At 39.1% G+C, this 13,351-nt stretch overlaps 1 protein-coding gene across 2 annotated transcripts; it reads left to right on the top strand.

The window, feature by feature from the left end:
• Window positions 1-1,385: 1,385 nt before the first annotated feature.
• LOC101170912 (SHC-transforming protein 1) lies at window positions 1,386-13,287 on the top strand. 2 transcript variants are annotated; one of them, XM_023953117.2, is made up of 14 exons: window positions 1,386-1,645; window positions 1,804-1,867; window positions 1,947-2,425; window positions 3,458-3,528; window positions 6,358-6,406; window positions 6,481-6,600; window positions 6,680-6,733; window positions 9,348-9,399; window positions 9,494-9,614; window positions 9,699-9,864; window positions 10,350-10,419; window positions 11,718-11,817; window positions 11,910-12,057; window positions 12,246-13,287. In XM_023953117.2, the coding sequence occupies exons 2-14, from the start codon at window positions 1,822-1,824 to the stop codon at window positions 12,372-12,374; spliced, it is 1,605 nt and encodes a 534-aa protein (XP_023808885.1). In that variant the 5' UTR covers window positions 1,386-1,645; window positions 1,804-1,821; the 3' UTR covers window positions 12,375-13,287. The 2 variants fall into 2 exon arrangements, with proteins under 2 accessions (XP_023808885.1, XP_023808886.1); XM_023953118.2 differs by having other exon boundaries at window positions 1,562-1,645; window positions 1,804-1,838.
• The last annotated feature ends 64 nt before the right edge of the window (window positions 13,288-13,351 follow it).

Genomic DNA, 13,351 nt, shown 5'->3' with positions numbered 1-13,351 from the left:
TGGACTCCTGGCTCGTCTTCTTTTTCATAACTGTTTCTGCATTAGTTAAGTAAGATTCATTATTTGTTTTGTTATATTGCACCATGCTTAGTATAAGCCAACTGAAAGGGTTCTCTTCATCATTAACAAATTAAAGAAAAAGGGGATTTGTGAATTTTTAGGTTTGTTTTACACAAAACATAAGTCAAACTGAAATAAAATCCTAACCCAAAATTGAGGTGGGCCAACTGAATAGTTGAATTGCTAGTACTTGGTGTGATTGTTTGCGTGTGGCAGGTGATTGCTTCCATTTTCCATGACAAAACAGAACAAGGCAGGGAAAACAAAAACAATGTCTCAAATGAAGTGAAGAGTTTTTTTCTGGATTTCTCAACTTTTAAACCACCTGTTTTCTCAAGTCAGTTAGTTGTAGTTTGTAGAAATGGCCACTGGGTGGAGACAAGATTCTGTGATATTAATTTGTCTTCTAAAGACTTTCAAGATTTCTATCCATTTGTATGTTACATGTTTAGTGAAGCATTTTCTATTCTAACACTGGGACAGCATTTATGTTTAAAGATATTATTCTATTCAGAATTTTCCTTGCTCACAGATTAAGCTTTTGTCCACAAAAAGCAGAGGATGGACAAGACTTTCCTATTCAAATCCCTTTAAAGAGTTCTTCTATTTTGAATCTTTGCATGTTTGGAAAATATATTTAATATTTAAAAAGAACTGAGCAATAAAAAAAAGCATTATAGTTCTAAAAAGATTAATATTTATGGTGCCGGTTCTATCCCCTTAGTGATGATATTTTTTAATCCATCTTCTTGTACATAATGAGTACTTTTACTTTATGGAACAATTTTAATGTGTTTGAACACAAGTAATTTGGGGTGTTAAAAAAAGATCATCTTTTTTATTCATGTAAATGTTTTCAACAGCGCCTTGACGTTTTACTCTGATCACCATCTCAGAAATGCAAATGTTCCTGTTCATCCCCTTCCTCCTGTAACACCAGTTGTTTGATTATTACATGTCTGGTTATGGATAGGTGATGGAATATATTTTCTTCGAGCCAGCCTGACACATTTCTACCATAAAACGAATCAAATTTCTAATAAAATGAGGTGAAACATTTTAGGGGACTTGGCCGTGAAAACCTCATTCGTTCGTGACACACTTTCACAGAGGTGTAAGTGATGTTAGAGGAGAGAAATGAGGCTCTCCAACACTATTGGCTCTGCTTTAGTGTTTAACTGTTTGTGCATGATTGTGTGCGTGTGTGTGTGTGTGTGTGTGTAGAGCATGAGTCACCCTGCCTGCCTGTGATTGGACGGTAGTTTAAAGCAGAGGGAGGGGGAAGAGAGCCTTGGGGGCTGTCTGTCAATCTCTCTCTGCTGCTCCATTCACACATTTGTGTCACAGAGCGGCAGGGTTGGGGGGGGGGGGGCTTGATCTGGAGCCTCTCATTCATAAAAAAAAAAAAAAGTTCATTCATAAAACTGCACTATTCTGCTGTGGCTGAGAGAAGACAACAGCTGCTGTGGAGGTGAAGCTGTGGAAGTGAGTGGGAAAGTCTGTGGATGGGACGGTGCCAGGCTTAGCTGGAGGCGGACAAGCGGGACAATCATTGGGCACGCAGGAAAACAGCAGCCCGGTTTGGGTAAGTTTGATTGCTGAGTTTAAGTGAGGCCACTTTACCCAAAATATTACCCAGAGCTTCGTGTTCTCATACATGACTCACTTCTTTGGTGTGTCATCGCTGTTTCTGCCAGACTAATTCCTGACTGAATTTGATTCTTTTTTTTCATTTCATCTCAGTGTTGAAGTCCTCTGATTATGAAAGAGCAAACCAGGTTAGGATCACAGCCAGCGCTCTTTCCAGGCATGTGTCTTTTCCCAGTGACATCAGATTTATCAAAGTCTCTGTTCCACACAGCTAATGGTTTTGTTGTCCTCTGCAGGTATGCTGAAGCGTACTAAATACAGCCGTCTGCGGAATGATTCACTGACATCTTTGGAGGATCACCCCCAAAGAATGGTGCCCCTAAAGAGGGACCTGTGCTTAGACTCTGAGTTTGCTCCGCGTGGCTCTGGGACTCCCTCTCATCATGGGTCCACTCTAGGGGACTACGTTCCCCATATGAAGAGCAGCCAGCCTCAAAGTCCCACTTGTCTCCAAGGAGTACAACCAAACACAACCGGGGACAAACCAGCACCTGGACACTCAGACAAACCGCTGGATGGGAGCTTCTCCAACTGCCTCATTCATCCTGCTCTGCTGTGTACGAAGCGACCCATCACTCTGCACCGGGTGACCAGCCTCCCCTGTCCTTCCTGTTCTCAACACAGAGACCACATGTGCTGTTTGAAGCCCTCCTCTGCTGCAGATGACTGGACAGGCGTGAGGGCAAGCGACAGAGCAGCTCACCATCACGTTAAGGTACTTCTTGTTTCAGATGGACATGCACTTCAGGCACAACAAACCAGTTTGCCTAAAATGAGTCACTGCAGTGTCCCTCATGAGTCAGTGTTGCACCGCTCTGCATCCCTGCTGGCCTTGCAGTGTAAAAATGTTTGAGGGTTCACAAGCTGCATTGTAGACTCTTTTGTCCAGATAAAGCAAGCAGAAAGCCACTTTTGCCTTTATGTTGATTTGTTCTTCTATAATTTTTTACCTTTTTGTCTGCTTTTTCACACATTTCTAATTATATGGGCGCTGAAGTGGTTTTCTGCATCTCGAGTGGCTAAACTGCACTTTGCACTTGTAAGAATCATTAGTTTCGGTCTCAAAACATGCTGAATCACAAAAATTAACAGGTTTGGAGCAAAAACTGCCTCATAAATGAATGAAAATGACTTTTTTGGAAGAGCACCACGTGTACAAATGAGACAAGATCTGCTTGATAGCAGATCATTTACTATTTGTAGCTATCCTCACAGTCATTGACCCAGCATGGAGCTGATTCATTGATGAATCAACAATACACGCATGAGCACAGGAAACATGAACGGACTCTCTCTGTGCTCCTTTCACACCATCACATTCACTTTTGTAGGTTCACCCCTCCCTCGCTGAGAGAGCTTCCTGTGTAGGCAGTAGTGACTCATCCTGCTCCACTCTAGATCGGCTCCGTGTGTGTGTGTGCATGCATGCATGTGTGTGTGGGATCAGCAGATGCTGTCCTAGAACCGGAGGTGTGTCTGCATGGTTGAATAAAGCAGGGCCAGTGAGCTGACCACTGATGGAAATGAGAACGGACGGTCTGATTGTCCTCTCCAAAATAAAATACACTTTTGCCCCCCCCTGCAAGCATGCATATTGACCTAAGTATTACTCATCCTGGCATCAGCCTACTGTGTTTGCTGGATTCTAGCTCATGGCTTGAGTGAGTGGGACTGTTCAAAGTTCCTTTGATCAGCTCTTTCATGCTCTGTTTCAGTTTGAGTGATTGATATCTTTGCTTTTTTCAAGTACATGGGCAGCGTGGAGGTGACCCAATCCATGAGAATCCTTGACTTTGAAACAAGAATGCAGGTCACACGGTAGGCAATACACCGCACAAACACACACATTTCATCAAACGTGACCATGCTTGCAGGGCCAACTTTCCTTAACACACTGGGTTCAAGTTTCAAGCAGTGTGGATCATAAAAACAGGCCAGCTAATTCTACATTCACATGAAATGAGCATAAACATATTTTTTTTTTATCTGTCAGTCATTAAAAATGAAATAATAATAACACCAAGACAGCTGAAGGTTCATAAAAAGATGACTGTGTTCATGAGTAATGCGATTAAGAAAAATCTGTAAACAGGAAGGGTCCTGTTGAGGCCTTCAGTACTAAGAAATATTTCTCAACCAACTGATCACAGGACTTCTTGAAAGGCAAATTATTTCAGAGACTGACTTCATTTAGCAGTAAATGGAACTTGCGCCAAATAAATAATAAAGGAAAATGACCTCTTCATTTTTATTTTTGTGTCAGACATTTACAAAAAAAAACTATTTAAAACCACTCTTCAGAGATGTTAAGCATGAGAGTGGATGTATCATGCTTTGTGTAAACAGCAACATTTGGGAAAAACAACAGACTTTTAGAAATTGCTGGGAAAAGTTTGACATCCTGCTTTCTGCATCGAGTTTATGATCACTTTCCATTCTTTTGTTTGTAATCCACTGTGTCCCTTTTGGGGTCGCGGGGTCACTGGAGCCTGTCTTAGCTATTGTTGGGGAAAGGCGGGGAACATGCTGCAGTCAGGCAGATACAGTCACTCCCACACAGATCTAGGGACAATTCAGAGTCACCAATTTACTGATGAAGCATGTTTTTGGACTGTGGGACCAGAGCCTGGATAGAACTCATGCATGTAGGGAGAGATCATCCAAACTCCACACAGAAAGGTCTCTGCCGGGATTCGAACCTTTTTGCTGCAAGGCGAGAGTGCTAACCACAGCACCACCTTGCAGTCCAGATTATGATTCCATATCATCAAACTCTACAATGACCTAAAATAGGTCTTTGATTCACCCCAATGCATGTGACTTTATTTGAGAAAGCTCATTTGCTGTAAGGAATCCTCTGAATTCTCATCCTCAGTGTCGGAACTGCAGACAGCTCTTTTGTCTCCAAAATACCTCAAAGTGAAAACCATGTAAAATTAAAAGTTAAAAATCAGATTTTTTTTTTGTGGTCATTTTTCATTAATTTCCATTATCCATGGCCAAGACCGTTTTTTGCTCAAACATCTTCTTCACAATATCCAACCTCCACTGTGCTAGTACTGGACGTTTATGATCATATTTTCATGCATATCAGTGTGAGGCGAGGCAAAAGGACTTTACCCTAATTTCATTCAACGTACATTTGCCAAGATAGACATGCGTAGCTTATTTACAAAATATTTCAAAGATGGGAAATCTGATTAAATGTATAATGTTTCATAAACCGGGGCTTTCTCGTCATCATTTGATATTGACATCCTCATACAGGATGCCAGCACACAGCAGCCTCTGTTCACTACAACGCGACTAAATGATGTGGCAGAAAATCTAATTAGATAAATTTCCTCCTAATGATCTCTCATAGTCAAATTAAAAGGAGAGCTGGAGAGAGGCTGTAATCTATTACATACAATTTGCTTTCAAGGAGAAGGAGAACTTTTCCAGGAAAACAGCCTTCTACCTACTCAGCTGGATACTTCATACATGCACAGTCTGAAAAGACTTCATGTTCCACTTTAGAGTTTTTGGAACATCCATTACTAGAGCAGCATGACTGAGCTGAGATTAATTTGAACTAATTCAAGGGTAGACCCCTTGAAATAGTTCATTTTTGAAGAGGTTACAAACTCTTAAAGAACTTTGACTGAGTTTTCTTGATGTTTTTTACCTCCCTCTTTCATTCTGAAATCATGACACAAATAAGGAGTAAATCATATTTAAATATACATTTATTAATATGAATTAAATCAGTAAATCTGGTTAATAAAAAAGTTAAGACAATGGTTTGTTCATCGGATTTTTCAATTGCATTTACCCTCAAAACCCTAACTTTGAGTGTAGAAACTGTGTCGGCCTCTCTTACGTGAGCTGGGAGCTCATGCCATAAAACAGGGACTTGGTGGCTAAACGCTCTACGTCCAACTGTACTTTTATAAATTCTGGGAACCACAAGCAGTCCTGCATTTTGTGAGCAAAGTGTTCTGTTTGGTTGGTAAGGCACAATGAGATCTTTAATATCCGATGGGGTCATACCATGTAAGGTTAGCAGGAGTATTTTGAACTTGATTCTGGATTCTACTGGGAGCCAGAGAAGTGAAGCTAACACAGGAGTGATGTGTTTTCTTCTGCTTGTTCCTGCTAACAATCTTGCTGCTGCATTTTGACTTTTTAAGGAACTTTTAGGGCACGCTTCTAGCAAAGAGTTACAGTAATCAAGCCTAGCTGTAACAATTTGAAGGGGACCACATCCCTTTCATCACAGTAATCCTTAAAGATGTACATGACATGTATGATTTTAAATATGGGAAAGTAAGTTATATTTTGTCGAGTTTCCAAAAGAATTATAAATGACTACCAAAAACATATTAAACTTAATAAAACTCCCAATTACTTTTGTTTGGTTGGTTCTTGTTTACTTGGTCGGGGGGAAAAAAGTTTTTCCTCCACTTCTTGAATAAAAAAAAAGCTTTGGAGAATTTTTTGTATCACTGAACAGCAGATGATCTGCTTCTAATGCAGTTTCCTTCCTCCCATATTCTCACATGAAAGTCACAGGGTGGACTGGATCACATTCTCACAAAGGTATCTCTGTGCTTGTCCTCCTGAGTTTGGACATGTATGTAATCTGTGTGTGTGTGTGTGTTGCAGTGAGGCAATCAGCAGGCTTTGTGAGAAAACAGCAGTGAAAACGAAAAGGGTATGGCACAAACACACAGAACCAAACACAAGTGTGATGAGCGCGTCTGAAAAGCTGTTTTTTTTCGTCACCAGGCCGCGAGTAAGGGACCGTCTGCTGTTCTGGGTGAAATTAACATGCAGTTTTCTGGGACTAAAGCCATCCTCACTGTCTCTACCAACAGTGTGACACTGATGGCACCCTCAACGTTACAGGTAACATTGATATATCTGCGTTAGATGCTCTATGTTACTGCGTGTTCTCATCCATTTCCCCCTGGATTTTGTCCCACAGAGAATTGCTCACCACCCAATGCAGGCCATCTCATTTGCCTCTGGAGGAGACCCCGTATGTTCATATGAGTAATTCTTTCCAAGCAAAAACACTGTCATGGTCCTGACATAAGCGGGGTTGTGCTCATGCTTAAACACATGCACAACAACTAATCCGATTTAGATCGATTACTGATAGGTTTCCTGCAATTTCTACATGATTGAGTTATTTCCTGACTCAAATCTTGATCACGTTATAATGTTAAAAAGTAAAAACATGTCTTTATCAAAAAAGGCAAGATGGAAGTGACTTAACATAACATAATTTTGCAACTTCCCAAAAGTCTCTTCATCTTACGATGCAAAAATGGAAAATAAAAAAGGCAATAAAAGTTGATTTGCTGATTCAACAATAACACCCAAGTATTCTAAGTACATTCTATCATCAATAGACACTATGAAACATATTTTTGGGTCCTAAAATGGCAATTGACTACATTAATGATAAATTTCAGTCCGTGCTGATATCATAAAAGTTCAAATGGTATAGAAATTGCAAGTATACAGTAGAACTTTACTCAATATATTCATCTCAGGCCTACAACTGATTAGGGAAATAGTAAAGGCTTTACCACTTTTTGGTACCAAGAATAACAAGCTTTAAAGTTGCTGTTCAAAATCGTCGTCTTTAAATATATTCTTGTAGGTTAGAGTTCATGTATAATGTGTTATTCTCTAAAATAATTCAGACAGGTCAGTCAGGTAGGTACTCATGCCTCTTTCTGAGATACATAATGAGAGACAAATATTTGCATTTCTACAAATACTTACTGAAACAAACCAGTCTAAGTGCTGAAGCATCGTCAATAGTAATGAGGAGACATCGTGTCTGCCAATTTCTCCCAAGTGTTTTTCTTTCACACAATTCATATTCACTAATATGATTGTGGAGCTGTCACTGATTTAATTTGGAATTTGGCAAAAGGATTTATGCATAAAGGCCACTCAGTAGATGTGTGTCCTAAGTTGACTGTAAGCATAACTTTGACTTATCATGTGTAGGTTATGAAAACATTTTATGCAGAAACAGTTGCTCGAGGACAATGATTCCTGATATCTCTTATGTTGTAACACATTACAGAGAAAATTGTACAGGTCATAAAAAAACCCTTTGTTAAAAAGACATATATATGATAAAGAGTCCCAGTAATGTGCCAAATTATTGTAAAACTGTCTTTGAAATGAATGTACTATTTCTCTTGGAAAAACTAGCTGGCATTATTTCCAAATTAACTAATCATCACTTCTTTTAAACTCAATAAAATTAAAGTACATCTTCTTTGAATACAATACATCTGAGTATAATGCTTGATTTCTAAAATAAAAAAATAGATATTTATGACCTATAAAGTCGCACAAACTGAATAGCACAGTTTAGGTCAGATGAAAGCTTTGAAGATAGGTCTATAGTATGCTCAAAGCATCTGCTCAGTTGATTATGAACATTGACATTTCTCTGTCACTAACAGGAAGGGCTTTTCTCAAGAAAACAACACACTTTTTGGTGAATGAACACACCACCCAAATGTAATAAATTGTATAAACAAAACAAAAAAAACGCAAGATTTAACATTTGAAAGACACATTTCCTTTTTGTGGGGGATATAAGGCATTTCATTTGGTCTAAAAAAAAACAACCAGCCACAGTCTTGTTTGTTGTTACCAGCAAATGCCATGAGTCCATCTTCAGAACCTCCCGAACCCTTTTTGGGGTCACAGGTTTGCTGGAGCTAACCCAGGTACTGCTGGGCCACACTGACATGCACACCTATTAAGAAATTTAGAATCACCACTTAAAATATCAACCTATGAAGCATGTTTTCAGACTGTGGGAGGAGACTGGAGAGCCCGGGAAAAACACACACATGCACAGGGAGAACATGCAAACTCCACACTGTAAGGTCACAGCTGGGATTTGAACCAGGACTTTTTTGCTGGGGGGGTGAGAGTGCTAACCACTGTGCAGCTCAGTCAAGCGCATTGGCTGCTGCTAATGTTAGCAAAATGCACATGACACCAATATGAATTAGTTATTGGTGTCAGTTTTGGTTGTGTTGTCTTAGACCACACATCACCAAAGCAGTTACAAAAAGGTACCTTAATAACAAAAACATAAACAATAACAACAACAAAAAACAAGTGAAGCTACAATTTTATGCAAAAAACTTGTGTGATTACATCAAAAGTTGAGTAGTTTTGTGATCGGCTAAACAACTGAAAAAAGACGAAACCAGATTAAAAAAAAAAAGACAGGCTGTTTTTCTCAAGTTTACGGACTTCAAACCCCTCCTCTGACCCATACTCATCAGAATTTGATTTCATAAACACAATCATGATTTACCTTTTGAGTCTTCAAGCCTGTCTTTAAATGGTTGGCCAGGTTGTCAAGGAACACAGAGAAAGAAATGATTAACACAGATTGTATTATAAGGCTGTTGTAACACACAATGATGCCTTTACTAAATACTGAACATGAGAAGATTTGTGTAAAAGGGACTTGTAAATGTTGTTATTCAGGATGTTTCTTTTGCTGTCAATTGCATATACTTTCAAGCTGACTTTTCTGCACATAAATATATATTTTTCGTTCAGCCATGCCTTTATTTGTCTTTCTCAAAATGCATCTACAGGACATGACAGACTATGTGGCTTATGTTGCAAAGGACCTCTTCAATAAGAGAGGTAGGCCACAGTTTGAAGCTTCCCACAAGTGTTTCCTGCCTCATATATAGTTTTCCACAAATAGATAAGTGACTCCTTTTCCTATTCGTGCTAGCCTGTCACATTTTGGAGTGTCCCCATGGTCGAGCCAGTGAAGTTCTCAACAGTATCGGTCAGGCCTTTGAGGCTCGCTTCCGACAGCTTCTTAGCCAAACATCAACTCTTCTCTCCACGAGGTTGTTCAGCCGTTGGCATTGAATGGTAAATTCTCACTCATTGTCAGCAACTAAACCTGCCAAAATGTCCATTTCTGCTCACAGATCAGCTCTGAGGATCTGTCCCAAGCGGTGCCCAGAGGAGACATCAACATGTCCGAAGGTCAAGCAGGACAGGGATGTTAGTGAGCAACCGGATTATTACAATGTCAACCCAGAAAAGGACCTACATCTTTATGGAAACGAGGCGCAGAAGGCTGATAAGCAGGAGGTGGGGCTTTACTGACAACAACAAAGAGAATTTGACTTTTTAATTAGTTCCCATTGAAAAAAATTCCTCTGAAAGTTTATGGAATTTCCAATATTTATAAATCAGTTTGTAAGCATCAACATTACATAATATATTAACTTCATTTTACACCAGGCCAGTTTCCTGAGTTAAGCCCCTTATCACGGATTAATTTAATGTCATCAGTTCTCTCGCACTTCCTCCTTAAAACGGCCACAGGGGAGCAGCTATTGAGCAGGAAGTTCCTCTCTCATTTTCTACTAACTGAGGATGCTCCTCAGCGGTGCTTCATTTCAGAATTATTCTGATTCACTGAGAACTGAACCATCACATTTTTGTCACAACACCAGATTTTTGTCCCTTCTGGCCGTCACTTCCACCTAAACACAAATGTGCAGCACACCATCTTCTCTGTTTCTGTCTGTGATGCTGGTTGCTGGTGGTTTTAATGACTCACTGAATTGCAGGTCAGCTCGTCTCCTGTTTCCCCGTATGAGAACTGCACCGTCTTAGACGAAACTCCAGCGCCACCTGCAGGTGATCATCTTTGGGTCTTAGTTTTGTGAAAGTATTGCTCTTGTAAAAAAAAAAAAACTTTCAAAATCCCCATTAAAATGTACGGAAGAGGATTAGGGCCATGGAAAAATTAAAAAAAAGGTCATAGAAAATTCTGACTTTAATCTCAGAGTTCTGAGATTAAAGTCAGAATTTTCTATGACCTTTTTTTTTTTCTTTGTCCATGGCCCTAATCCTCTTCGGTAAAAATGCATTCATTTTTTAAGTGTGAAAAAAAAGTATTTTCTGTGTAATGTGATAAAACGCAAATGCTTGACGTTTTAGACAGGGGGGGGGGGGGGGGGGTTCAAGCTTTTTGCAAGAAGAGGTTGATGTTTAAGTGCTGATTTCCCCCCCAGATATTTTTTTTTAAATTATTAACAAATGCTAATATATACCATTTTAGAATAAGAGTAATGCAATGGTTTTACTTTCTTTGCATTCAACAAAGATCTAATTTTGCCAAAATTCTCCTGACTTTCATGTTTTCTAAGCCGTTTCATATAAAATAGATGTCAGGGAGAGAAATATGAATACATCAATACAAGTTTTAAATTCAAGACAAAATTGAATCATAGTTTTCAAAATTAGACCATATTTAGCAGGCAGAGGGAGTGCAGATCAGATTAAACCCGACCATGGGCCACACTCTTAACATGCTTGCCCTTGCGATTACACAAGTTAAACCTTCAAATGCCACAATGCCCAAAAAGATTCTTGCTCTGTTTTCTTAAAATTTGCAATACATTTTGTCATCATCTATAAGGAGATTATTTCTGAAATTTCTGATCTGATGTGCCAGTTCTCATGGTCTCCCAGTCTTTTTTATTTTTCTAACCTTACCTTTTGGCATCACCCCATTTCTTATCATCTTTTTGCAAAGGTTGCATAACCCTTGCTATAGTATTGTCTTACACAGATCTAGACAGGATCACATGTCCCGTAAATTAGCCAAGTGTCAGAACATGTCATGGTCTGTAAGAAGCATCATCTTATGACAACAGGTTCATTGACATTCCCAGATGTTAACAGAAATTTCTTCTTTAAAATAAGTTAGTGATTTTATCCAGGGGTTCCAATGACACAAATCTTCCTTTACACGATCTCGAGTAAAAAAAAAAAAAACAGAATGGACAAACACTTAAAATAAAAAAAATTAGGGGAATGAGGACATAAAGTGGTGAAAAGTGCCAAAAGTGTAAAATTTTAGGATATAAATTAACACTTTTCAAGCAACCACCTCTTCTTTGCTGTAATGTTTTATCTAATTATCTGTGCAGCGGCCTCCCCACAGCCCGAGGTCAGGGCTGAGCAATGGACTTCTCCATTTAATGGCAGAGACCGGAGCTTGGTCCAGAAAGAAGGCTGGTTCCATGGCAGGTGACTAATCAATGTTTTTCCCTTTTACTCGGTCCATGACTTCTAGTTTGACATAGATCTGTAGAAAATGTTTTTGTCCTGTAATGCCACAGGTTGGGCAGAGAACAAGCAGAGTCACTTCTCACCTGCAGTGGGGATTTCCTGGTCAGAGAGAGCAGCTCTGCTTCTGGCCAGTACGTACTCAGCGGCATGGAGGGAGCCACCGTGCGACATCTTCTGCTGGTTGACCCACATGGTCAGGTAAAGTGAAGGTTCTCGATCATCTAGGTGACGCTATCTTGAAGTCATGGCGAATGGAAGACGATTTTAAGTCCAGTTGCCATGACTCAACCTTTGGGGGGTGTTGGCTTTCACACAACCCCCCCCAAATAATCAGTGGAGGACTATGTGGAGTTTTGAAGGCTATTGTTTGCTTTGTGTGTGACCAGGTTCGAACGCGTGACCTGGTGTTTCAAAGTGTCGGCCACCTGGTGCGGTTCCACATGGAGAAGCAGCTGCCTATCATTTCTGGAAGCAGCGAGCTGTGTCTAAAGCAGCCGATTCTGCAAACACACTAAAGGAAGAAGCAAGAGCTAAGCTGAGACCATTAGGTTGATTATAAAGACAACAAACTCATGGATGCTTTTAAAACATCTTCTCAGCACAGACTGGAATATTTTGATGTATTGATTTCAACATGACATAATTATGTGGGGACACACTGCACTGATTTTAACACTTTTTGCCCTTTGGAACAGCCCTTGTTGGTGGAACGAACTTTAGGTGGTCCCTAAAAATGAAGGAAAGATATTTGGTCCTGTGAGAATTAGGAATAGAATGTTCTGTTTTCATATGATGTTTTTTTTTTCCACAGCTAGCTATCTGAACCTTAATCCAGCTGTTGTTTTGTTGGTTTGGACTTTAACTCAGCAAAGCATCCAAAAACTTAATTGTAATTTTTTTTAATCTTTTTATATTTTTCCTGCATAATGTTAGAAGTTAGTTAAGGTTAATTAAAAGGTGCAAATACCCCAGTTTGCTTTAAATTGGCAAAGAACAAAAGGAGTTCCACATTATTGCAATTAATTAATCAATTAAACAAACTAATATTTTAAAGTCCAATTCAGAATTTTGTAAAGCTTAATTCTATAACATATGATAAGTCATATGCAGCTAGATCTGTTTTTTATGGAAATGCATGTAATAAAATCCAAAAAATATTCAGTACATTTTATCTGTTGCTTTTATTTTACTTTGAATGCTTAGGTAATAAAAAATAAAGAAAAAGATCAGCTTTAATAGAAGTTACAGTTACAGTACTGTTGCACTGCATTTGGTAATTGTCCATCTTATTTGTAAGAGGTTTCTTTAACCCTCATTTAGAAAAATACGTTGGCTTTAAAACAGAATGTTTATACAATGTTCTGTTGTTTGTTCCCCTAAACCAATAAATGAAATAAAGAAGTTTATAAATTCCTTAATAGAAACAAACGTTGTTAAAGTCTTTCTGTCAGTCTCACTCCATTATTTGACCCTCTTTAACAAGAGATTCAGC

The sequence above is a fragment of the Oryzias latipes genome, chromosome 3, assembly GCF_053564925.1.
Source record: "Oryzias latipes strain Hd-rR chromosome 3, Olatipes_Hd-rR_3.1".
Classification (NCBI taxonomy): domain Eukaryota; kingdom Metazoa; phylum Chordata; class Actinopteri; order Beloniformes; family Adrianichthyidae; genus Oryzias; species Oryzias latipes.
Note: the sequence above shows the minus strand (reverse complement) of the source record. Positions and strands in the feature narration are given on the sequence as shown.